General features: G+C 40.8%; 1 protein-coding gene across 1 annotated transcript in view; it reads right to left on the reverse strand.

The window, feature by feature from the left end:
- The window catches only part of astn1 (astrotactin 1), a 305771-nt gene that overhangs the window by 204761 nt on the left and 76023 nt on the right, over window positions 1-24987 (reverse strand). The window contains exons 3-8 of the mRNA XM_028427538.1: window positions 24662-24912; window positions 24137-24279; window positions 22441-22590; window positions 12189-12338; window positions 10475-10624; window positions 4793-4960 (exon numbers count right to left, since the gene is read on the reverse strand). Coding sequence (XP_028283339.1) covers window positions 4793-4960; window positions 10475-10624; window positions 12189-12338; window positions 22441-22590; window positions 24137-24279; window positions 24662-24912 — 1012 coding nt within the window. The remainder of the gene's footprint in view (window positions 1-4792; window positions 4961-10474; window positions 10625-12188; window positions 12339-22440; window positions 22591-24136; window positions 24280-24661; window positions 24913-24987) is intronic.

Raw genomic sequence — 24987 nt, forward strand, 5'->3', positions numbered from 1 at the left:
CCTGTTTTTATTCAGTTCATTCAACTCGGCTCAACTCTCTCCCTCATTCACTCACACACACACACACACACACACATGATCCGCCCGCTCCTCCTCTCTACGCCTAAAGACTGTTGAAGGAAAACCCGAATCAGCGGGATATTTGCACAGAGAAGACTGTCAGCGATATCTGGAGTTCACTCAACGTTATGGATATCGGAACATCCTGCACCATAATTCAGACAAAGCTGGTAACACAGCATACAATTAGGCAATTAAAGGTGAAATGCGGTTATGGTGGAGATAAACTACGGTATACGCCCATAGTCAAATAAAGAATAATAACAGCAAAAGCTGTGTCATTATTTGAGTTAGTTGCCTTGTTGTACCTTTAGTAGTTCCATATAGTTATAGTATTTGTGTGGTTGTGTTAAACTATTCATCTTGAGCTTTATTTTACCAGAAATGTCATTTTACAACTCAAGAACAGGCTGACATATGGGCTGAGGTCAGTCTACAGTTGTGAAATAAAAACCTTCAGCTTCAGCTGTTTTTGTAATCCATTCCTTGAATGAGACAGAATCTAATAAATACTCATCTTCAATTTCAATTTGGTGAGTAATTCATGAAACATTAAATTTAAAGACAGGTCTTCCTCCAATATAAAATCCAGGTATCTGTATGAGAAAACTCATTCTACTGGCCTGTAATGTATGGAGTTAAAGTGGGGGAAGGTCCAGGCAGGGTTCTATAAAAATGTTTATTTGTCTTATCACTTAACTAACCTAGAGAATTAATACTGAGCTAAAAAAATCAAAATGCTTATTGTAGCTTTAAAAAGTGTCAAAAGTTAAGCATACAGGTGTGTACTTAACCTATAGCAGCTTCAGAAAGTGTGTGTTTGAATCCGCCTTCTTGCAGAGATGCTTCTGTTCATCAATAGGAACCTGCCACTTAGCCTTTCACCTTCAGATGAATAGACTGTTAAGCTTAACGCTTACAGCTTAGTTTCATTTTGCACTTCTGAATAAAACTCAGGAGTCAGGAGAGTCAAGCCTTTTTGGTTTTGCACTTTTAATTAGAGTTGTTTGTGTTTTATTTTGAACTTTAGTGTCTTTAAATAAATACTGAAACATTGTACTGCAGGGTGACCGTGCTGCCTTTTTTTCAGAAATAAAAGGTCTTTGTTTAAAATTATCTGGCATTGTGTTCATTTAAATATGTATTGAGATATACATATATACATCTAAAGTATTAGTGATATCGGTATTGGTACTCGGTATTGGTGAGTACTCAAGAGTGAGTACTCGTACCTGGACTGGACAAAAAAAGTGGCATTTACTAACTTACTCAAATGCCTCTCTGCCTCTTCATATGCTCTTAACATAGCTGCTTTTCCAACACTTCCCTTGGCAGCACCCCCAACATGCAGCCACAGGAGCTCTACTGAAAAAGTTGTGACATCAGAAAGTCAATTTTGCCAAGGTTTGGTCTAAAATTGATAAATTAGTTGCACAGGTGCTGAACAACACTGAGCAGCACATCTTGCTTTAATTGCCATTTCAAGGTGTTACATTACATAATTGTTCAATATAGAGGCTGAGAGCCAGATTCTAGGCTCTGCACTTTATTTTCACCCCCCTGTTTGTTTTAAAAGACTGCTCAAAGACTGTTATCTGAACTGGAATTAGTTCAAAAACAGTGCCCTTTAAAAGCCTGGAACTTTTGATGTGTCGTGTGGGCAGCAGAGACTTCAATCGAAGTATGTTTAGTTTATTTTCTTCCCTCACTGTTGTGTCACTTTTGCGCGACATCATTCAGCTCGTGAGGCAGATATCTTCACACTGATCTATTATGCAGTCACATTAATCAAGCTAACGTGTTGTGATGTGTGAACATGCGTCTCCAGAGGCACAACCCGTCCCTTTGTATTCCATAAAAAGTCCCACACACCCTCCAGAGCAGACATGGAGCGGCGAAGAAGGTGGTGAAAGCAGCCTGTAAACGTCAGCACCTAAAGCTTCCAGGTTTACAGCTTTGCGGGAGAGGGAAGGCGCCACGCGTTAAAGCATCCGCCGGCTCTTTTAATGTGTTGCAGGAGAAGCACAGATATCGTCGCAGCCCATCTCAGTTTTAATCAGTATCTCCTCCAGCAGAAAAGAGGATTGGATTTAAGCTATCTATAGCAACCTCTGCAATCTTCTCGCAGCCCACACTTCCCCTCACTCACATGTGCACACACTGTCCTGCTGACAAACCCACACATCATCACACATATGCACAGCAGTTTCATTACCAATGAATACAATACAATTGCTGAAGCCTTGCTGCCGGTCCATATATCATTTTGAGGAAGTGGAGGTACAAGTGTGTGGGTGACTCTCAGAAATGATTCCAAGAAGCACAGGCACACTGACCCAGCTTCTTCGTTTTTTTTATTCATTTAAAGGTCTCAGAACTTACTCTGTACAGCCCAGGGGAGAGCAAGGCTGCTGAATAATAAATGCAAAACAAAAAAGACACTATTGCTGCTTTAAATGTAAGATTTCTCCCTCTGCTTATAATGTGAGGTAAAATTAAAACGCCGCTTTAGGTCTACTTTTTTTCCTTGTTTCCAAACAAATCAATATGAATTAAATGAATATAAACAGATGCACTGAATATACTGAATGTTGCCCACCCACATGACAACACCGGCTTAGTCTTTATCATAGACTTTAAAGATGGGTAACGCTTCTGTGAAGTAGGTTTCTGAAGTGAGTCTGTGTGTCCTGGTTACGCAGAATACAGGTGGTCAGGGTGATGCATAAGCATGCGACTCACTCCCTTAATTATGTTAATTAAGTCTTATTAATAAACAAGTGCATTAGATACTAAAGTTGTCAACACGTTTATTTCTGCTCATTTTAAAATAGAGATTGAGGAGGACTGACGGGTTGTAAACAAATTTACAGCCTGGTACTAAAAGAGTTTTGGTCTCCGGTGACTGCTTCTACAGACGAGGAAGGTTTGTCTTTTTTCCAGTGTATGGATCAGAAGCCACACCCCCTGCTGGCTGCACACCTGCTTTTCATCATCAGCCTTGAGAAGAATATAACAGGTCTCCTTTTGTTGATAAAGTTCCACAAAGGGGAGGTTTTTTTTTTTTGCAGCTTCATTTTTCTCTCCATGTCAGGACTATTTTTGAACACGTAAGGACTGTTTTTTGTTGCAAAGGCAGAAGTCTACTGTCAACACCTCCACATGGACAGAGGACGCGTCATATTTAGCGCCTCACGTTGGAACTGTTGCTCAAAGCAGTAAAAAGAGAAATGTGATCATTTCAGTTATCTGACTGAGAATAATCACACTCAGGTGGCACCTACTAATAATCCATGGAATGAGTTTCAGTAGAAGAAATAAGGACTTTTTCCAACTAAATTGTTCAAACAACAAGATGGATTATATTATTCTGTTTTACAGACTCCGACTTTCTTCATACTGAGTATGGAGGCTCGGAAGATCAAAACGTATTCGCGGGCGCAGAGAGCGACAAAGAGCTTGTTAAACAACAAAATGTTCTACAATTCTGTTTTATCAGTACAATGTTCTCATCATTTAGAATTTGAATGTGGTCTGTGTCTTGAATAAAACATTATGTACAGTAGCTGCACATTTCATATGTGAGAGGAAGGGAAGAGTGGAGGGCTACAGCCATTACACAGAAATTTAATTGAATATGATGGTCCGGCTTTTTTCAGAGTGGAAATTAGATTTTTTTTTGTATGTTACAAGAAGTGCTTGAGGTGGAAAATAATTGGGGGCCATACACACTCTATTAACATGTTGATGTGTGTGTTGGCTGATATTAATCAATTTATTTAATCATGAGGAGAACTATTTCAATTATTAGGAGAAAAATAACCGACTGCACTGGCTTTGGCCACCATTGCACATGTGTGGTGCAGCACTATGAGACAATCACACAGCTTCTTTTAACACTGTAGAGCCCAAGGGCTTCTCACTATTTTCCACTGTTGTAGTTTATATAATGTCCCCCAAAAATCATAAACTCATCATGTTGTTATCCTAATATCTAAAAATCTAAATTATTCTAATTCAGTCGTTTCCAATCTGTCTGTCTGATTATTATTTGCTAACTCTAAATATGTTTTATTGAAGATTTCACTCTCTATATCAATCCACTCTAAACTCGATGTTCTAAATAAGGCATGCAGGCTTCCCGTTGACAGTGGAGTCATGCAAAGTAATTGATCGGCTCTGCAGCTCCCGAGAGGAAAATCAGGTCGAGCATTCTGAGCATTCCCTTTTTTTGTCCCCGCAGCCCCCGCAGAGAATAGGCATGGTCACACCTGTACACAATTCAAGAGGCTGCTGGCAAGAAACTGGGATGGATTCAGACAGAAGTCATCAGAGAGTGATTAAAAGGAGGTTTGGAAGAACTTTGCATGAACAGGGTTTTACAATAGGGCATACTCTTCTAGGAATATTTGCCTGCAGCATAATGTTTCTATCAAGCCAGAGAATTTTAAGGGAAAAACAAACTGCTGATTAGATTGTGTATCTAATATAAAAACATCAACACGTGACATCAAAATTTCAGATATTTGTTTAAATATTGCTTGAACAAGAATGAAACATTCAGTGTCAACGTGTGTTGCAAAACAACAAATATGTGGTTGAAATTTCAGGCTTTAGAGGGAACAAGTCTAAACATATATTGATATTTTTCAGTCATATTGAAATATGTGATGTTTTCAACGGAAATGCTCTCAATACGGGAACAGGACTGATATTAATGACCTCAGCTCACCTGTCTCTGGCTCACACTGGTGCTCACAGGGATCCAGGAGGCGCCGTCCGCACAGCTCGCTGACCCAGGGCCCGCTGGCATTCTGCTGGTAGTACAGCAAGATCTGGGCAGGGTTGAGCCAGTCTGAGGCATCCAACTGACTCCCCTGCAGCAAAATAAACCTTGATCCTGAAAAGAGAAAGACATGAGGGGAAAGAGAGGACGGAAGAGGCAAAGGATGGACAGTGTTAAAAGAGAAGGGCGTAATGGAAAGTAGCAGGGGAAGACATGTGGGAATGAAAATAAAGCAGGTGGACGGAGTATGGACGGAGTATGGACGGAGTATGGACGGAGCAGGGGAAAAAAACACTTGAATTAGTATTAGAAAAATAATTTTTTTTAAAGAATGACAGGAGCAAAGACCTTTTCATAAAAATTGTCCAAATTCAAGGTGGCATGCTTTAGCATTGCTCTGAACTTACATGGAATGTGAGGTACTTCAGAGGTAAGAAAAACTTGCTAGAAAACCTTCTTAAGAAAATACTTTGACAAAAATAAATCATTCCAGCTTCAATGAAGCTGATCCTAAAAACATTTAAACCCTCCAGCAACCTTCTCTGCCACTAAAATGTCATTTGAAAGAATTGCAATTATTTTTGTAGTAGTGAAGAAGTCCTGAGGAACCTTGACAGCTACAAAACTGAACGATAAAAATATAATATATAATAAACTGGGGAAAACATATAAATGAAGTCATGCCAATAATAATATGACTAACATTTGTGCTGGCTGTTATTATTATCAGTAAGCGCAGGCATCCAGCTGAGGCAGCTGCTTTGTTGCCCTGCAGCCAACAGATGCACAAGTAGTGAGGGAAACGGCTTTTTGAATTTTGAACATGCAATATTTTTCATGGTGTTTAAATAAATATGTGTGGTGAAGATTCAGAAATAACATGTGTCTTTACAGAACATGTTAGTTATGGATGGTGTCTTTGAACTTTGAAATTTACTTAAAATTAACTTGTCCTTCCTTTAGATGCAGTAGGGAAAAGTGTTTCTGTCCATTTCTCTGCTGCCAAAGATACAATTTCACACAACATGTATACATACATACATACAAGTGGGGCGCCAGTTATAGAGAATTTAAGAATGTAAGTAGCTACTTGCATCTAAGTGAGGCATTATCCTAATATCATACTTTAGTATGCGCCATTCTGTGGTTGGTTGAATGAAATAAAACAAACAAATTGCCAAACAAAAGGTAAATACACGAACAAACCTAACAATATGGGAAACATGGGCTGGAGAAAAAAGAATACACACAGGCAGCTGAACAGATGAACTGGCAAAGACAAAGGGGAACACAAGACTTAAATACACATGGGTAATGAGAGACAGGTGGACACAATCAGGGCAGGGGAGGTCATCACACAGGCGGGAAGCACAGGAGGACTCAGACCCTGTTTACACATAGCCGGGTATTTTAAAAAATGAATAATTCCTTCCCTCCGTTTTCCAAAATAACATCGTGCACACATCATCGTTTTCAAAAATGTTTCCGTTTCCATTAACCCGCATGAATACGCTCCCAAGAGCAATCACCACTATGCCAGGCCTGTGGGTGGCAGTGCAGGCAGAAGGAGAAAGCCGTGCAAGCCGATCAGAAGCCTCATCGACGCAGTCTGGCTCCTTGTGTCAGAAGTTGTTCCAAAATTGCTGAAACTGGAAACCTAACATGTCTCTGCTCCTCTACATAGTAAGAGGAGCTGTATCAAATGCAAACACATAAAAAGTGCGTACACCAACAGATATGCAAACGCTACCAGGAATGTTTCCATTACTAGACTACAGCTGCTCTGGCAGCCGTACTACACAAACAAAGGTCGCCCGAACTGACGTGCAGACTGCCGCAAACTTCGTTTTTCTCAGTTTTTTGTCAGTTCACATTGAAACGCAAATACGGCGTTTTCCAAAATCTCCACTTTTGCCTGAGTTTTCATATTCAGAGGCGAAAACTCTGTTTATGTGTAAATGAAAGGTACAAATGAAGGGAAAAGTCTCTGTTTTTACAGATACCCAGCTATGTGTAAACGGGGCCTTAAATACACATGGGTAATGAGACACAGGTGGACACATTTGGGCAGGGGAGGTAATCACACATGCGGGAAACACAGAAGTAAAACGCAAGGAAACATTACTTTCCAAATAATCCCACCAAAAAATAAATATACTAAAATAACCAGGGGGACAGTGAAAAACCAAGGATTTCAATGAAAACCAAGCCAACCAAACTTAAGTAAGTCCACCTGCGTGTGTATCAGTGTTAATTTTGTTGACGAATCATTTTCGTCATAGTTTTCGTTAACGACCTTTTCTTGCTGATAAAAATGAGACGATAACTAAATAAAAACTAACGCACGGTGCCAAAAACGAAGACGAAATGTATTGACACTTTCGTCAACGAATAAAAACGAGACGAAATTATTGATGGAGACGAGATCCAATCAGAGCAAAATTTGTTTGTGGAAGGGAGGGACGAATCAGGAGACGGCGGCAGAGAGCCAATCAGAAGTGATCTGTCTGCGTAAGGACGTTGCCCCGCGATGCTGGAAGAAGGCGTCCTCATGCATGGTAACACAACACAGGAGAACAGACACACGGACACGTTTGATGAACAGGACGGTTTGCAAACCGTGTGGAGCGACTATCAGCGGTAAAAACACAACAAACGTGAAGCGACGTTTGCAGACGAGTCATCTTAACTTCCGCTCAAAGATACACGTGACAAAATCTATAAATGAAGACACGGCTGATGGTTTTACAGCATGCGACCTGTTTCTAAGTTGTCACTGAAGTGTTTTGCTGTAGTTATGGAGGATTCATGAAGAAAGTCATGACTGAACAGTGTGTTCAGGGAGAGCAGCTCACTGTTCACTGGTTCTTAGGTAATAGCAATTAAATAAAGAGGTGTTTGTTTCAAATAACACAAGTTAAAGCTGTGCCTGTTTTTATTGCACTTCAAACCTTAATTATTTCATTCATATTTCATCAAAAATATATATCATAGAATTTTAGTCGACTAAATCCACGGCAGATTTAGTCGACTAAAACTAGACTAAAACGTAAAAAATGTTGATGACTAATATGTGACTAAAATAAAATGACATTTTAGTCACAAGACTAAAATAAAAACTAAATTAGAAATTGCTGCCAAAATTAACACTGGTGTGTATGTGCGGTATATAAATCACCAATTGCACCAGAGGAACACTGTGGAGGACAGTGAGTCAGGGATGTATTAGGGTGTTTAATTCTTAACCTCTATTTAACATTAAATTCTCTCATTGTTCAAAGTTTGACAGCTAAAACGCTGTTATTTCATACAACTCTATGAACTTGGAAAATACAGCAGTACTAAAAGGTATACAAGCAACACAAAGAAAAGACTACCTCAACAATACCAGCCAGCCATCACAAGTCCCTGGTCACCTGACATAGCAGGTGTCACTACAGCACTTGATACTGAGCTTTATCTGCTGTGTGATCTCAGTAAATTAGCAGCAGCGCTCATTGACCAAAGCCCTGTCCATTTGCAAACATGGGATGCACTGGGCATTTGCTAACCCAAGCATGTTTAATGACTTCTTGGCAGGCTCTGTATGGCCTAGTTAGTGCCATCCCCATTGATGATTCCTTTAGAACTAGAGCGCACACTGCAAATGGCTGGACACATCTTGTTTGTTTACTGTGGAGAGTCATAAAATGGCTTAAAAAAAACTTTCACTCTAGCAGGGGTTGAGTTTTTATGGCACATTTTATGTGTCTGGCAGCTGTAGACATGCAATATTTATGTTTCTGCACTATGAAATGAATTCGAAACACAAATATTTATATATGCTTTATGTAAAGAATGTACTGACAACTGACTGGAAAACAATGTATATAGACAGTTATCAAAATAAACTCAAGCCAGCTTGACTCAGATGTTCATCATCATCTCAAGTGTGACTCTAAGAGGGGGCCACGTATACCTGAATGGACTTTCAGAACGCACACAGTGGAGCGGCCGCCTGGCTTAACAGCCAATTTATGTAGCACTGTGCAGCTCTTCAATCAGTGAATAGAGCTGTTACACAAACATCTAGCAACATCACATAAAAATATAGCAAAATAAAATGTTCTATACCTGTAACTTATGATTAACCAGCAGCAAATAAACAATAAGCCCCTCGAATGGTAAGCGGTCTTCGCTTAATGGGAAAAATAATGATAAAAAAGAAAAGTAGGTATATTGTTGGATCAAAAAGGAGGAAGTGACAAGATATTGTGGCCACAGTGGAGGGAGGAGGAGTTAAATCATCTATATTTATTTTTCTATGAAGGCAACACTCCTAAATTCAACTTCCAACTTTTAAGGTACACGAGACACAGTGAGCCATTAACAAGCAAGTTTGAGGGTTTTTTTCTTTCAAATGTTATGACTATGACTGACCTCCAGTTCTGGCAGCAGGCAGACCATGACAGTGTTATGAACTTGGGCAGGTTTAGAGATGCACAACCCCCTTGTTGATTTTGTTATGAGCATATTATGCACTACGAGGCCACCGTGAGACTCAGAGTTTTAGATCGCATTTGGACGGCTCAGACAAGACGCAGATGGTCAAAGTAAAGCAATTCCCAGCAAATAAAATGTGGGATGACAAACCTCTGCCACAAGTCTGTTTCAAAACCATCTCCAAGTCAGTCATAAAGTTTGTCCTATCCTTTGTTATGTATCTTGAATAGCAAGATAAGCACACAAACATCTCCAGGAGATTGCTTCCCCTGATGTGATAGGCGAGGAGAAAGGTGTGACTCCTCGTTTCTGTGCTTTTCTTCACAGTATCTGAGGGGACGTGTGCAGCTGTTGGCATTAATAGCTTTTCCCCCAGTGTTAGAATCCAGATTTTCATCTGATTCACCATGACATCAAATCAAGTCTGATGAGATTGTGGAGACATTTATGGAAACATTCTAAATCGATCCCAGTTTTGTAATTCAACAGGCAAATTCGCCATCTTTCATCTCTCCTTTCCAAGTTCCCTCCCTGAATGCCTCCCTGGAATTTTAATATCTTCCTGGCAGGCCAGTGTATACCACCGGAAAGCAGCAGCGCTCCGAATCAAATCAGACCTCCAGATGATAGATGAGTGAGCCTAGTCACAGTCTATAATATATCTGGACTGCCAGCTCACTCCTGTGACAGCTGAAAAATGCCAATGAGCCAGCAGGAGCCGGTGCTTGGCCCCTGTGGTGCTTTTTTTTTCCTGCAGGTGCTACATTGAAATTCATTAGCGAGGTGGTTCAACATATCAGAAAGTACAAGGGGAAGAGTGATGGAGGGTTTGCTGCGGGTGGTCACTGCGACCTAGCCTCAATGTGCTGTGATGCTTTGAGGGCACATCTGTTGTGTGGTGTGACATGGGAAACCTGGGGAGGGGGTGGTCGACCTGGCATTTACCTTTGTCTTTGAGAGAGCAAAGCAATCAGCGGCAACTGCAAAGCTCAGGCACTTGGTCTGAGAGATATAGTGCGCTCAACTCCCCAGAGAGTGGTGGAAAAATGCCAGCTCAGCCCCCCCGGGTGGCTTTGAAGCATCCACAGACATTTGGGAAAAAAAAAAGCTGCATTCAACAATCTGAGGCTGGTGTAAAAGGCTTACCGTCAGCGATGAGGTGCTCCGGCACATGTAAAGTCACCCGGACCGAGAGGCTGCAGGAGAGGTGAGATGAGTAAACCAGGCCAATCACACAGCTGATGACACTGATCAGAGTCAGGGTGGTCTTATTGATAGGGCTCCGTGGGGAGCCTGCTGCTGGGAACAAATGCAAAGGGAAGGGAAGAAAAACAAAATGAAAGAGATATGTCAATCGGTGGCTTTATTTTCAACCCCTCCATACAAACACACAGTCACACAAAAAATATAAACACACACACACACACGGCCGAGGCAGGGAGTTAATATATAAACAAGGGAAAAAATGGGCTTTGAGCCCACAAAAGGGACCTTTGGATCAAAAACCGCGAGCCTTTGGGAGGTTGAGATGAGGCCTGGCTCCGTGGCTCTGAAATACCTTTTGAAGGGTACTAACATCCACGCTGAGATGTGTGGGGAGAAAATAAAAAAGACACGGGCCTAAATAAAAACACTTCAGAGGCTGAACTGAGCAGGAGCGCTTCCCTTATCTCTTTTACTCAAACACAACAAACTGTTAAACGTGACCTCATACCCACAGGGGGCATGCATACTGTACTGTACATGTGCGCACACACTGTGACCTTGAGAGAAACCGTTCACGCTTTGTTTAAAGTGGCTATTTTTTTCACTAGCAGAATAACTCTAGATTACATTGTCACTTTTAAATTACTCTGGCAGAACTTTCTCATTTAAACGCTGCCCACGGCAATTCTTTAAACAAAAGCCAAAGTAGAAAGCTGACCTCTCATATTAAGTATAAAGCTGGTTTATTTAATAACTTACCCAGAAACTGCATTTGGGGCATAATGTCACCTTGATGACTTCCTCTAAGTTTGTATTTCGGATTTCTCCTCACGTTATCTGCAGATATTACATAAATATTTTTTTGCCATCCTTCCGAAGAAGAATACTTTTGTCATGCCTCATGAATCATCCCTTTCCTCTGGATCTAAACATCATAGTTAGCGCAGCGTCGCAGCCACTTCATTCTATTCTTAAACCTCGCTCTAATTGAAGGTGTTGGCTACACTTCTAGAGGCTTCGCCGTGTTTATGACACCTGTGCACATGACGGGGGAATAATTGGCTTGGAGGCGCCGTAAAGGCTTGTAACGCCTTCTGACAGCAGTTATTATTTTCAGGGCATTGTCTCTTCTCTTTTTTTTTTTTTTTCTTATTTCCCCCCCCCCCTCCCCCTCTCTCTTCCACACCCCATTACAGAACATCAAAGCTGCAAGGACATGGCATGCTGACAGATAAAGCATGCTGCACACTTCACTTTGATGGCATTTGCAAAGGATCCTCCTTAGAAACAGGAAATAATATTTGTGTGAAATATTATTTCCGATATTTTTTTTTGTCCTAATATCAGAACATTCTGCACTTGACTTAAAACCTCTGATCTTGTCATCTTGTTTGATGTTACTCAACAAGATGTGTGAGATCAGTCAAACATGCTCACAACCACTACACACCTATATGTAAAGCATAAGTACAAATTGTATGTGTTTTCTTTAGAAGTCATGAGCACACACACACACACACACACACACACACACAACACCAAAAACTATCCATCGGCTACATGGACTGTAAAGGTTACTTGTCATGCGTCGTGGTGATACTAATACCATCAGGCGGCGGGATAAACTGTCTGTAGGTGTATGAGTCCTCCTTACCCCCTGAGCCCCACGCGCTGTTGGCGTTACCATTTCTCATACCTCGGCTCCGGCGGCGACTGCGGTTTGGGTCGGTGCAAAAGGCCAGCTGAGGCTCGCTGTCTGCCTCCGTCCCAGAGTCCCCGTCTGGGTTCAAGAATGTTGAACCCGCTGTTGGGATTCACACAAAAATACACCTCAAAAAAAAAAAAAAAAAAAAAGACCAAAGGGGGCGGGAATCTGTCCGTAAATCAGCCTCAGGAAAACTGCAGCCAGGTACAAAGATGAACTTACAGCTGGCTTGTGAGCCCCGAGTCAGCGCTCTACGAGTTTCCCTACAATCAATATTGGAAAAGCAGGCTAATGGGAAAATGCAATTGAACCGCACACACTGGTTTTGATTACAGGGAAGTAGGTTCAGCAAGAGCGACCCGCCATGTCTTCCTTTGTAGAATATGACCTAACCACAAAATGTAGCCTTCTCACTGATCTCTGGTTTTACTTCTACTAAAATAACCCCAAGGGGCAGTACAGTATGCGTGAACTGTACTTCACCCCTAAGTTGTTTATGAGCTGTTTAAACATGCAGCCTTTGAGAAGGATCCCTTCACTCTGTACACGCTCAATACATTTTAGCCTTTCATAATGAAAAAAAAAATCCAGTAGGAGGTGGTGTTTTGCACACCAGAATTCAAATTATGGGACTCGATTCTATCAGAATTGTAAAATTGTACTGCTTTCAAACCGAGTTGAACTTTGGTGAACTTGTAAATTGAGGCCACTGAATCAGGCTTTGCTGTGTAGTGGAAAAACCTAAAAAAAAGCTAGTATGTCTCAGATATGCAAAATAATTTCACTGTGCCACTTCCAGGTTTGACTGAACCCTTTCTCACTGTGCTAAAGGTTTAAGGACTGCCATTCAGGAGGCTGTTTTATGTGTGTTGTTAGCATAGTGTGAAATGCCACCTGTTACATGCACGGCTCTACACCAAAAATGAGAAAAGGATTCTCCTTATTGACTTGACTTGTGGTTCTCCTGGGGAACAGGTCAGAAGGTATTGCTGCGTAAAGATTCCTCACAGATTTCTTGTCTTTGCCTTTATAAAGAAATCGGCATTTATTTTCAACAAGCTGAGTTGTTGCTTTGCTTTTTGATACAACATAAGCCAGAATCAATTGGCATTATAATTATACTGTAAAAAAGTCATATTGCTGTATACTCAATTTGTTAGTGTAATGACAGATTCTTGTGCGTCCTAAAATATTACAGCGACCCAATTGTAAGAGTGAGTTTAACTCCACAGGTTGCTGCAGAATTCCAATGAGTCTTCTGCTTCCAGTAATTTCCCAATAATTACCAGATGGAGCACCCTTATTATTCCTTACTCATGCCCCGAAGCTGTGTGGAGTAAGTGACTTTACGGTGGGAGAGACTGCATTATAATGCACAGTATGTCTTATAAACAAAAGATCTTTTCCCTCCCTCCATCTCCAGCTCTAGAAAAAACTACAATCAAGTTGCATGTTTTACAGCACTGTACAGCAGGGTGCCAAAGTCAAACTGATGATGAACACTGTATTTTTTTTTTTTTTTCTAAATCAGAATTGTTTTGAATTGTTTTTAAATTGTCATCTGTGGTGATTTGACAGAGTTTTGTGTTGTGTAACAGGTGGTACAGCCTCTAATTTGACATGTCCTTGGTTTTGTAATCTCATTGAAAAAAAAGCAAGGATGAAGAATGAGTGCATGAGATGGAAAACATGAAAACTTAATGACATATAAAGGTAGACACCACAGACACACATATCTGCATGTCTGTTGCTAGACAATGCCAACATGACTCCTATTTTTGCACAATATTGTTTTCCCTGATTCCTGTTGTCTTGCTGTTCCACAGAAAGAAGGGCACAAGATGAATGTTTAAAAAATGGAAGAAGACACAGCTTTGTTTGGGAAGATAATCCCATTCAGTAATACATATCAATGACTGGAACTGAACGTGTCTGTCACTATAAGCTTTGGTATGATCTTCAGGATGAAGGCTGGTGTATGTAGTAGGTACAAGCACTTTAATAAATAAACTGCCCATAATGCATTTGAGTTAAGGCATTAGCTATATTTAGAGGGCATGTATTGAAGCTTGTCTTACAAGTGTTAGCGGATTGTGAATCACAAAGTGAGGGAGGAAAATCCATCAAAGCAGCCTCAGATTTGCTGCCTCAGCAGGATATATGGGAATCAAAATCAAATTCATGCTAACGTTGCTCTGTGACAAGAGCTTTAAACATCCCTAACCAAGAGTCAGTGTTTGATTAAAGTGGAGACGATCCCTCTGAAACAATGGAGGGAATGGAAACACAGTTGGCAGCAATGTCAATGTGACAAACTGAAAGGGACTTTTTCATGACAGCAGCTTCATCAGCTATTCATATTGTTGGTTTTAGAACAATACGCGCCGGAGATATGAATGCGTAGCGTAAATATTATTGGCAGCCATGACTATCTGACAGCGCAGATGTTGGCGGTGCTTTACTTCACAAGTGGGAAGCCTTTTTTTTTTTGACACCATTGTTTCAGCGGCATTACACGCGACGATATTTAATAATAAAGCAATACTCACTGCACACTTTCCCCCCACAGACATGTTTGCTGGCAGGAAACAAAGTCCTCAGGAACCTCATTCAGTGTGCCACTGCTCTATAATAAAATATCCATGCACTCAAGAGGTAGTTCTACCAACAAAAATACACTCCATTAACCACACAATATGAACAAATAAGTACACTGCAGTCAAAAACGGATCATGCAGGCATACTCTCTATATGTGTGACAACAAAACATTCTTACACTACATTCTAAACTGTACTAATTTCAACCCCAAAAGTCAATGCTTTCTCAAAATGACTTGGATTACCTTCTCACGCTCTTAGGATAGCATGTTCCTCTACCACAGGCAGCAATAATGTCTGCTCTAAAGTTGGACATGGATGAAATTACCTGCAGTACATGGTCGATGCAATATAGAACCATTTGAACCAAAATACCAACCACTGACAACAGCATGTATGGACAAAGAATGAACTAAAAAAAGCAGTTTCAAGTAATCCAGCAATGTGGCGGATGGAGGATCTATGGCTGAGACTATAAAAACCAGTCTAACAACAAGCAGTAAACAACAACTGGTTCCATGGTTCTAAATCCTGTCAATCCCAGGACACAGTTCCTGACCGAAGCTGAGTGATGGATCTAATTTGGGCCACAGATCAAGTAATAACATGAGAGGATGCTCTTTAGACTGATTGGCCAGTGACACTACTCTCAACACAGTTAAGGGAATTAACTGACTTGAAGAGCACTGAGGCAAAATGTCATAGCGACTTAGATATTAAAAATCATACAATACTGAGAAACTATCACATCCACCCTGGATCAATAACAGGAGCTTAAAAGTATTATTTATAACCATGGGACAGTGTTCTATAGTCCACTTATGCAATTACTTTTATTACAAAAAAGGGAAATGCATCACTTTCAAGGAACAACGAACATATTCTGGACAGATTGCAATTTAACAGTGACATTCTTTAGCAATCTGATCCCCTTTTAAATGCATAGCAGCTCTCTTGACTTTTGACTTGCTTTCTTATTGCATCCACATCACACTGCTGACCATGGGCCCAATATGCGGTAAGTGTGAGAATGTGTAAGCAGCTTACCTGCTAAGCATCAGCATGTTAGCATGCTAATGTCAATATTTAGCTCCAATCCATTAGCTAATTTCTTTCAGCTGCCTCAGTTCAGAGAAAAATCAATTCTAGACACAATAGCTTCAATTTATTATTTCTATTATTTGTAGAAACCGACTCAGTGTTTCAAAGATATCCCATTCAAAATTTAAAGTGCTCTCTCAACACCTGAATAAAGTAGAGCTGACAAGTATAACTTTTGAGTTTCACACAGAGCAAAACATGAAAGAAATGTCAGCTACAATGTAGTACTTCCAAGTAATGCAAAGGGCAACAGCATGCCTCTCTGTGATGTACCATGTGTTTTTGGAGGGCAAATGGACTTTAAATGAAAGCTTGCAGACCCTCCACACACATGCAGGTTGAACTTCAACAGAAATAATGCCTTTGAATGCTTTTCATGGTATCACAGAGCTCACAGGCTGAGCCTGCTGCTTACACAAAGTTTCATCTGTATCCTCCATTTCCTTCAACGTGTCTCTCCAGGACTGCACTTGAAATGTAACGACACGTCCCAGCCTGGCTTACAGAGTAAAAACACCTCCTGAGGAATTAAGGCTCAATCTCACACAGCAGGTATTTGTCAGTCTTTGCTAAATGGAGCCAAAGACGCTGTGTTCAATGCTGCCATGAACAGCAGTCAGACCCATCAAAATGTTCACAGCAGGATGTTCACCCACAACCCAGCATGCACAGCAGAAAGAGGTGCCTCCTACAAACCCCCCAAAAAAGATATTATGTCCAGTGCTCCACAGCTCCATAAATATGGAACAGTGCTCGAGCTTGCTGAGGGAGAGAGTAATGGCACCAGAATGACAATCTGGACACATAAACAAACCAGTCAAGAGGGTAAGGGTGTCACAGCTAAAGGAACAAGAGCACTACGCTCGAGTGTAGCTGCTATGGAAACAATCAGTTTCAACTGAAAACGCTTCATTTCCACCAATAGTAACAACATTTTTACAACATGTGATATGACGTGAAAAACAAATGTTTAACTTCCATAATGTCCACAGTGTCTGCTCTGACAGGACACTAATCGCCTTATGAAACAGCATGCTCCTAAAACAGTACAAAAGACACCCACAATAGAAACTGGAGTGAAACATTGCATCAAAAGAGATGATGAATGTTTCTCAGTGTAACATACAACCTCAGCTGGTGCACGCTTCTTGCTAAGAATCTAGTTAGCTCCTCTTCGGCCTGCTTCCACTAAAGTGGAACCAAAATAGAATACAACAATAGCATGGCATGTAATTATCCCAATAATAGACACAGTGTAGCATTTACTAGTTGGTGGTCCCTTTACTTCCACTTTACAGCAAAGGTGGCGAAAACGCAAATTATATGTTCAGCGATTCAAACTCAACTTTTTTATTTGTCAGTGTGAATGCACTTATGCACTCAATACAGAGACTGAAGGTGCAATTTTAGACACAGCACTGTGATGAGCGCTAGTAAAGCTGTCAGAAAAACATGCCAGTTCCTCCCTAGCTGCCACAGTCAACAATCACAGGTGCAGTAAATGACATAATTAAGGGCTCCTCCTTTGCTGGTGCTGCCTCACTGATAAGCTTAATGACACCTGAATGGAACAGATCCATCAGTACTGTTATTAGCCCCACCTGTGCATTCATAGAGCGGGATCATTCATTTCATGCCACGACAATTCACCCTGAGATGATCCCCACATTCCTGTTCCTATCCATCCAATGGAATGGCAGCGCTGATTATCATGTGTGCAGAAATACAGCATTAACCTTATTCCCCAATTTAGACAACATTAACTTAACAACATTGTATGGTCCACCAATAATTAGGAATAAATTAAGCAGCATAATCCTGAAACACTGATGGGAGCCTGCAGGCAGGAGCCCCGCTCCCGTCACTTTTTTTTTTCTCCTCCCATTTGGCAACTTTGTAACTCTGGAGTCCATTAAATGTGCTGACATATGGAGTGAGGAGGCACGGGGGAATCTTCAGCCAAAAAAAGAGGGAAAAGTCATTACCTCACCTGTCTGCACACACAGAGACAGTATCCACTGAGGACAACAATAGCTCTGTGCATATTTTATGACAAAGATGAAAATAGTTGACTGGAAACACCAACAACAGCAACTCAAACCTGCATGAAGCAGATCTAATTGCCTGCTTAGACAGTCTCATTTCTATGCAGCTGGCTTTGGAGAATACTAATCTGTACCTGGAAGCACTAAAATTGTAAAAGCTGTGTGTGTGTGTGTGTGTGTGTGTGTGTGTGTGTGTGTGTGTGTGTGTGTGTGTGTGTGTGTGTGTGTGTGTGTGTGTGTGTTGAGCAAATTAACAAGCAAATCCTTCTATTTTCATACGGCAAGCTGATGCTACTGATACGACACTTATAATGACTGCACATTTTTACTTTCTTGTGTACACTCAAAATAAACAAAATGTAATTAAATTAGAAGCCATTAGGAGTAAGAGAAGACACATCCTCCGTCTGAGGATGGGCTGCACTATCAGTATAGGTTGGCCAGCTCAGAGAAAACAAAGCCGACTCAAGACTCGCTCAAACTCTCACAGATGCTGTCACAAAAGGAGAAGGAGATAGAGGCAGGGGAAAGACTATTTGAAGAACAACAAATACCCCAGCTCACATCTAACTCACTGTGCGCACACAGAGATGCTTCATAGTTGTGGCTACACAGCAGCATTTGGTGGAGGTCTCGTGTATGAACACCAAATCCTACACTTTATCCAACCCAGCCATTATATGATAATGAAACATTTTGGATGTAGAGCTTGAAGGTGTGTTTTGTTTTTGGGCTGCTAACAAAAGGCTTATATAAGGTATATCTGAAGGATACTTCAAGTACTTAAGCCTTAAGTCAATAATCCAAATTTCACTTTTATCCTGCGAGCTTCTGCAAACACTACAAACAGTTCTAGCTGGATGTGCATCAATGCAGTGATGTTATCTTTGCAGCTTGCTGACTTGACAAGCTGCAGCTATCAAAATGGCTGCTGGATTTACAGCACACAGCTGAAATGGGCAGAGCTTGATGGCCTTGTCGGTGTTGGAGATGCATCTTCACTCAACAGTTTCACACTAGCTATATTGTGCTTGGGTGCCTTCACAAAACACCTCAGATGACTTGCCACCTGATAAATTATTAACCTGACAAAGTGCATTGGTTGCATTTGTGGCAATGTTGATATGGGATCAAATAATTATGTCTCTCCTCCCCATTGACCACCAGACATTAAGATTATTTTAACCACAGGAGCTGTCAGGGTGTTTTAGGGCAGCCCAGCCTACCCACATGTGTTTCACCACCAAGATTTCCCCCACAGGGGGTCTTTCAGGGCTGCTATCAGGGTACGAAAGAAGTACCAACCGTGGGGTTGGTGCTTTTGAACAGCTCTGAAAGCTGTGGGGCTCCCCTCTTGTTAAACTTGGAGTCAAACAAAAAATACTGTGCTACATAAAAAAGCAGGAACCATCAGGAGCAAAACAAGCAGGGGCAGAAGAGAGGAAGAAGAAATGGGAAGGACCAGTGAAAATAGGCCAATGAGGAATAAAAGTATTTATTGGTCCATTAGTCAATGGATCGAGCTCCTATAGTCCAAACACATCTACATTTTTCTAAAGAGGTCCTGCCACTAATTAATGGTGACCAAAGGTTCACAGCCACAAGGCTCTCTGATTAGACTGTAATGACAATTTCAGTATCTGTGTATTTTAATCTCTTTGTGTTCAACACCCCACCTCCTGTTTTCTCACCAAGGTACCAAACCCTTTTGTATTTTGATTGTGATGTCCAGACCTCTCAAAACCTCCTGCCTGGATACAAAACCCTGCAGGACACTCCAGGTATGAATCAACATCCCAGGAAGTCAATGCTAATACTGTCAGCAGACAAAAGGGTGCACCCTGGGGGGCGTAAGTGTTCAAATCTCCCCACGTCCAGGATCTTTCTTCACTGTGACTGCTTGTGTGTTGACTGACCTTTCTTTGCAAAGACATAAAACCTTGTCGGCCTTGCAGAAGCCTCCATTTCATTCTTCACCAGGATATGAGAATTTGCACAACAACATTTAAATAAGAACTGTGAATCACAATCACAGTTTTTGCCTAAAGTCAGTGATTTTGCCTGAACAAAACAATACGAATTATCTAATTAACACTCCAAAGGATTCACTCACTGAGAACGTGTGCAAGTGTTTGCCTAGCTATAACACATGCACACACCATAATACATTTCTTTCCATAACTCCTGCTGTGCCAACAGAGCAACTGTATTAAAATGAAAGCCATGAATGTTTTTGACACTGCACTAATAGCAGCCTGAATCCGGCCTTAGACCTTTTGATTCTTTCATCATTTTGGCAGAAAGCCTCACAGACGTAGTGTGAAGGTAAACATCACTCTGTTATTTCCAGTTCACTGCCAACCATGTTACAGGGTTTTCTCAGCACTGCAGGTTTTAATATTCCAACACTGCCATTTTGGAACCAATAGCAGAGCTGCTTTCTGTCGGGTGTTCGGGGCTTTCCTTCTTTGTTCTCACCCTCTATTATTGAATAAAGGTGTTTTGCTTGAATGTTGTTTTCCTCTTTCTGATTTTAGCTCTAGTCACTGTTAGGAAGAAGAAAAAAAAAAACACGATGGCTTCAGGTGAGCAGTGAAACAGTCAAGGTTAAAAAAAAGAACAGAAGAATCTACTTCTTTAAACAAAGTCATGTTGGCTTTCCAAAAGTAATAATAATAAATGAAACATAATTAAAATGACTGAGTGGGAGGGACAAATACTTGAGTTGCTACAATAATGTGCACAGATAAATTCTTTTTTTCCTGCTGCAAACCCTGACAGTTTTCTTCAGCTGAGGTTTTATTGCTAGAGTTTCTTTGTGGTGTTTTTAATTGGGCTGAGAATAAAGCATCTGTGCAGCCAAGTATGGAGAAAAGTGAATTATGGTCTGAGGTCAACTAAAATTTCTAAAATGACATTTTGAAAATGTCGCTGCCTTCTTTTTCTCTTGTTTATCATTACGGGCTAATGTCTCTCCTTTCATCCGCTGTAAGCTCTACTCTTCTTTTCCTGTGTTTCTCAGTCTCCTGTCAAACAGTACAATCCCTACACTACCACAGCTTGAGCAGGCAGAGGTGAACACAGAATGTGTTTGTGATGATGTGACAGCTGTGAATGCAAATGAATTGGGTACAAAATGCATGTGGAAAATGCAGTGAGCAAAAGATGTTTCACATTCAGACCACATTCACACAAAACACTGTCATTATCTTTGGATCAAAGAGCACTCATCTGTCTAGATAATATAGATGTACAACACTGACTTTATCCTCAGTGTCCTGCAAAAAAAAAATTTAAATCCTTATTCCACTTTTATAACCTTTCCTTTTCTTTATTTACTGTATTACTGATAACTTCTGTCCATCAATTTGAAAATGTCTCTGGATCCTTGGGAGTTTTCCAAAGGGCATTCACGATGTTGTCAGTGATTAAACCTGTTGTGGCATTCAGTGATTCACTGTGTCTTCAGGTCAGCAACTGAGCAGTGAGAGATAAACATTTAGAGATAACAGATGTGTGCTGTGGGGTGTTGATCACACCACTGCAGCGAGGTGAACAAAGAACTCCTTCACCTTAGGCCTCATTTGTATTAAAATTATTGTACCATTCATGTTTTGAGTGTGCCATGACAAGCTCAGTAGGGGTGAGGGCTACCACAGATTTTCTATGACAGCAGCCGCACGCAGACAAAAGTCAAACTGGAACTAAAATTCCTGATTTAACATAACATCAACATGTAACTCTTTGATGTTTGATTTGTGGATCTACAAGGCCACACAAAAGTAGAGGCTATTTTTGTTTGTTCTGACTAAGGAAGAGCAACCCATACAAAATAGTTTTAAGGATCAATACTGTTAACTGTTTCTTAGCCCATCTTTTATGTCAGAGCTCACATCTACGGCTCTTTACATTACCCTGTCGCCTGCTTCTCATCGAGGATTAAGTGCTGATAGAGGACAGGGGAAAGTTTGATCCACACCAGGGTCTGTTGAGTGGAAAACTTCTGCTATAGCTTATTTCCAAATACTATAAAAACAAAACACAGCTGATCATCCATGAAATGAATAAATCCTTACAAAGGGAAAAACTGCTGAAGGTTACAGGGTGCGATCATATGGTTACTGTGGAAGCTGATAAACCATCTCTTGGCAATACAAGCTTTTAGGTTTTTGTTGACAGAAGCTAATAAATGATGTTTTTCCTCTAATATAGCCATGATATGCTTTAACAGAAATGAAAAAAAAACTGCAGTATCTCACTACAATGATCGTACACAGGAATTCCAATTTCAGTTGGCTCCATCAGACCAGAAGTCTATTGTTAATCATGTTGCTGCTGTCATGAGAAAGGGTATTTAAATGTCAATGTTTTAAATCATTGCCAATAACAGTGTATACATAATGATACACCAGTTTATCTACAGATGGGATCTATTAGAACCTACAGGGGTGACTCACCACGGGTGTTGCTGGAGAGACGTTTACGTTGGCTGGTGGAGGTGTTGTGCGGAAGCAGGGTGTTCTGCTGGTGGTTGCTGTCGATGGGACTTGTGGCGATGATGTTGTCTTTGTATTTGTTCATTAGGGCCAACTTGGTGTTGTCACTCACTGCAGACAAGTAGGACATGATTACAAAGGTGAAGAAATGGAAGTTAGTAGACACACGCACACACACTAGAATGGGTACAATTGGAAAATTGTGTTGATTTTGGATGGAGGATCTCAAACCACAAGCATAAAGCTAAGAAAGCACATCCACTCTGCTGTTTACTCAGCCAAAATGTATGAATAGGAAAAGCTGGCATGAAATTAAAACGCATTAAAGGAAGTGGCACAGCATGTTTTAGTCTCAGGGGATGGAACCATCTCTCTATGTCAATATTAAGAGAGGAAGCTCCAGACAAACAATAATTGATTGATACTACTAGTATAGAACATGGTTTCTGTAAATTATTATTTATTGTGTATTAGCCATGCTATCAGTATGGCTGTATTGACAGCAGTTAGCTCATCCTACACTTCAGTCAGGTTGCACATGTGTATGAGGGCCAACAGGTTGAGTGCAGTTCACTTAGTAGCCACAGATGTCACTAGTAACAATTTTTGTTTTCTAATTTCCGACATATAAAGCTTTTATATTTTTAAGGTAAACTGTTCCAGTGACAACAGACTTAAGTATTCATACCTGTTAAATTATTCTAAGGCAAAAGGTCATGCCAGCCAAAACATATTGACCGAAATCTATGTTGTTTTATTCATAATTCAAATGCCATCTTCTGAGTGACCTCTCAATCGTTTATATATCGTTCAATATTCCATGCAGGGCCTGCAGCTTGGTTTTCTATTTCTCCACTTGGTTGCATTACCCATCTTAAATGCATAACGTGCAGGATTACTCCACTTCCATCAGCTCAGGGTTGGGGCTGTTTGCATTTTATAGGGGCACTTTGTGAGAGCACCATCGCCATAACTGATCTCTTGATGAATCAAAACAGTAAAGAATGCAGAGGCTATTCCTGCCATCAAAACCGCTGTACATGACAAATTAGTTCTCATGGGAGTGTCCACTGATTATGAAAAAAAAACATTCTTGGCAGGTGCACAAACCTTATTTCAAGTTTGAAGAATGAACTTTTGAAAGAACACCTGCAGTTTTGTTATTTATATTCCATGTGCAGTTGCAGCACAGAAGCTCTGAGAACTGAACAGGTGGTTAATTTGTGTTTTATTCCTGTACTCTATCATTTAGTCTACATTCATTTAGATGACTAGCTCTCACCTACAAGAGAAAATAAAACATTTTCAATCCACTTTAAACTAATGTACTAATCTGAGCTATTGGAATATGTGACCTATGACATCCTTGAAACTGCAGAACTGAGGTGGAAAATGTGCTTATTAATGAGAAAGCTGGTTTTTAATCATGCTTTAATATTATTGCCACTGTAACACCAGTGTGCATCAGATTCTATCTATTGTAGAAACAGCAAAAAATGGCTACAGTATTAAGTATTTTGTGCTTAAACAGCTGAAGGGATTAAAAAGAAATGTAAGAAATATTTTTAGTGCAGCTTTACCACATTTTGTTTGTTTTTGTGTTCATTACCTGCTGTTACATCTCCTTACCTAGGCATTTCTGTATCACTCAACTTACCAGGTGTGAGGTCCATATTATTCTTGTCATTACAGCCCTGGAGGGTGTCCAGGTTACGGGTGACTTGGCTGGCAAATTCCTCCCCTCCGTTCATACACTCCCGCTGCAGATGGTGACGCAGGTCGGTAATGTCGTACTCATACCTGGGAATGAGGTGGAAATCAATTAGCGGCACATCATCCTGACTTATCTAAATTAGAGTAAATGTCACAGGCAGCAAGTGTGCTTGATGGAGCAGTCAAGATTTCTGGGAGTGATGGAATGTACTGATAAGGTAAGGACTTTTATACGCTTTGTGAGCTTTGAAACTCATTACAATAAAGTGTGCTGGTTCAATTATATCAGCAGCTTTCCAAATTTCATTTCTAAACTACGCTGCTGTAATTTGTGGAACAATAAACCATAATGATTATCCATCATCATATTCTTGTTGCTGTCAGCAGCTGCATGTGATTATTTTACAGAGTTTAAGAGCTTCAGATTACATCTAGCCACCTCCCCCATTCTTCCAAACCCTGCTTATACCCATCCAAAATTGGCGTCTCCCGGATGCTGAGGGTACCAGTGGAGTTCGGCCCCTGACCCCGAGAGTTCCTTAAGCTCTCCCGGGCCTGGCCTCCCATCAGCACTGATGGGATGTAGTGGATTTCATTAGCCGCCTCAGCACTGGCGCTCTTCTGGGGCTGAGGGATGCGGCGACGTTTACACCAGCGCCTCCGAGTGTATAGGATCAGGACCAGGCACAGGATGGACAGCAGAAGGGCGATCATCCCGCCCTGAGGGGAGGAGGGTGGTATTTGGAGCAGACACATACAACAAAAAAGGGGGGAGAGAGAGAGAGAGGAGAAGGA

Source organism: Parambassis ranga, chromosome 17, assembly GCF_900634625.1.
Source record: "Parambassis ranga chromosome 17, fParRan2.1, whole genome shotgun sequence".
Taxonomy (NCBI): domain Eukaryota; kingdom Metazoa; phylum Chordata; class Actinopteri; family Ambassidae; genus Parambassis; species Parambassis ranga.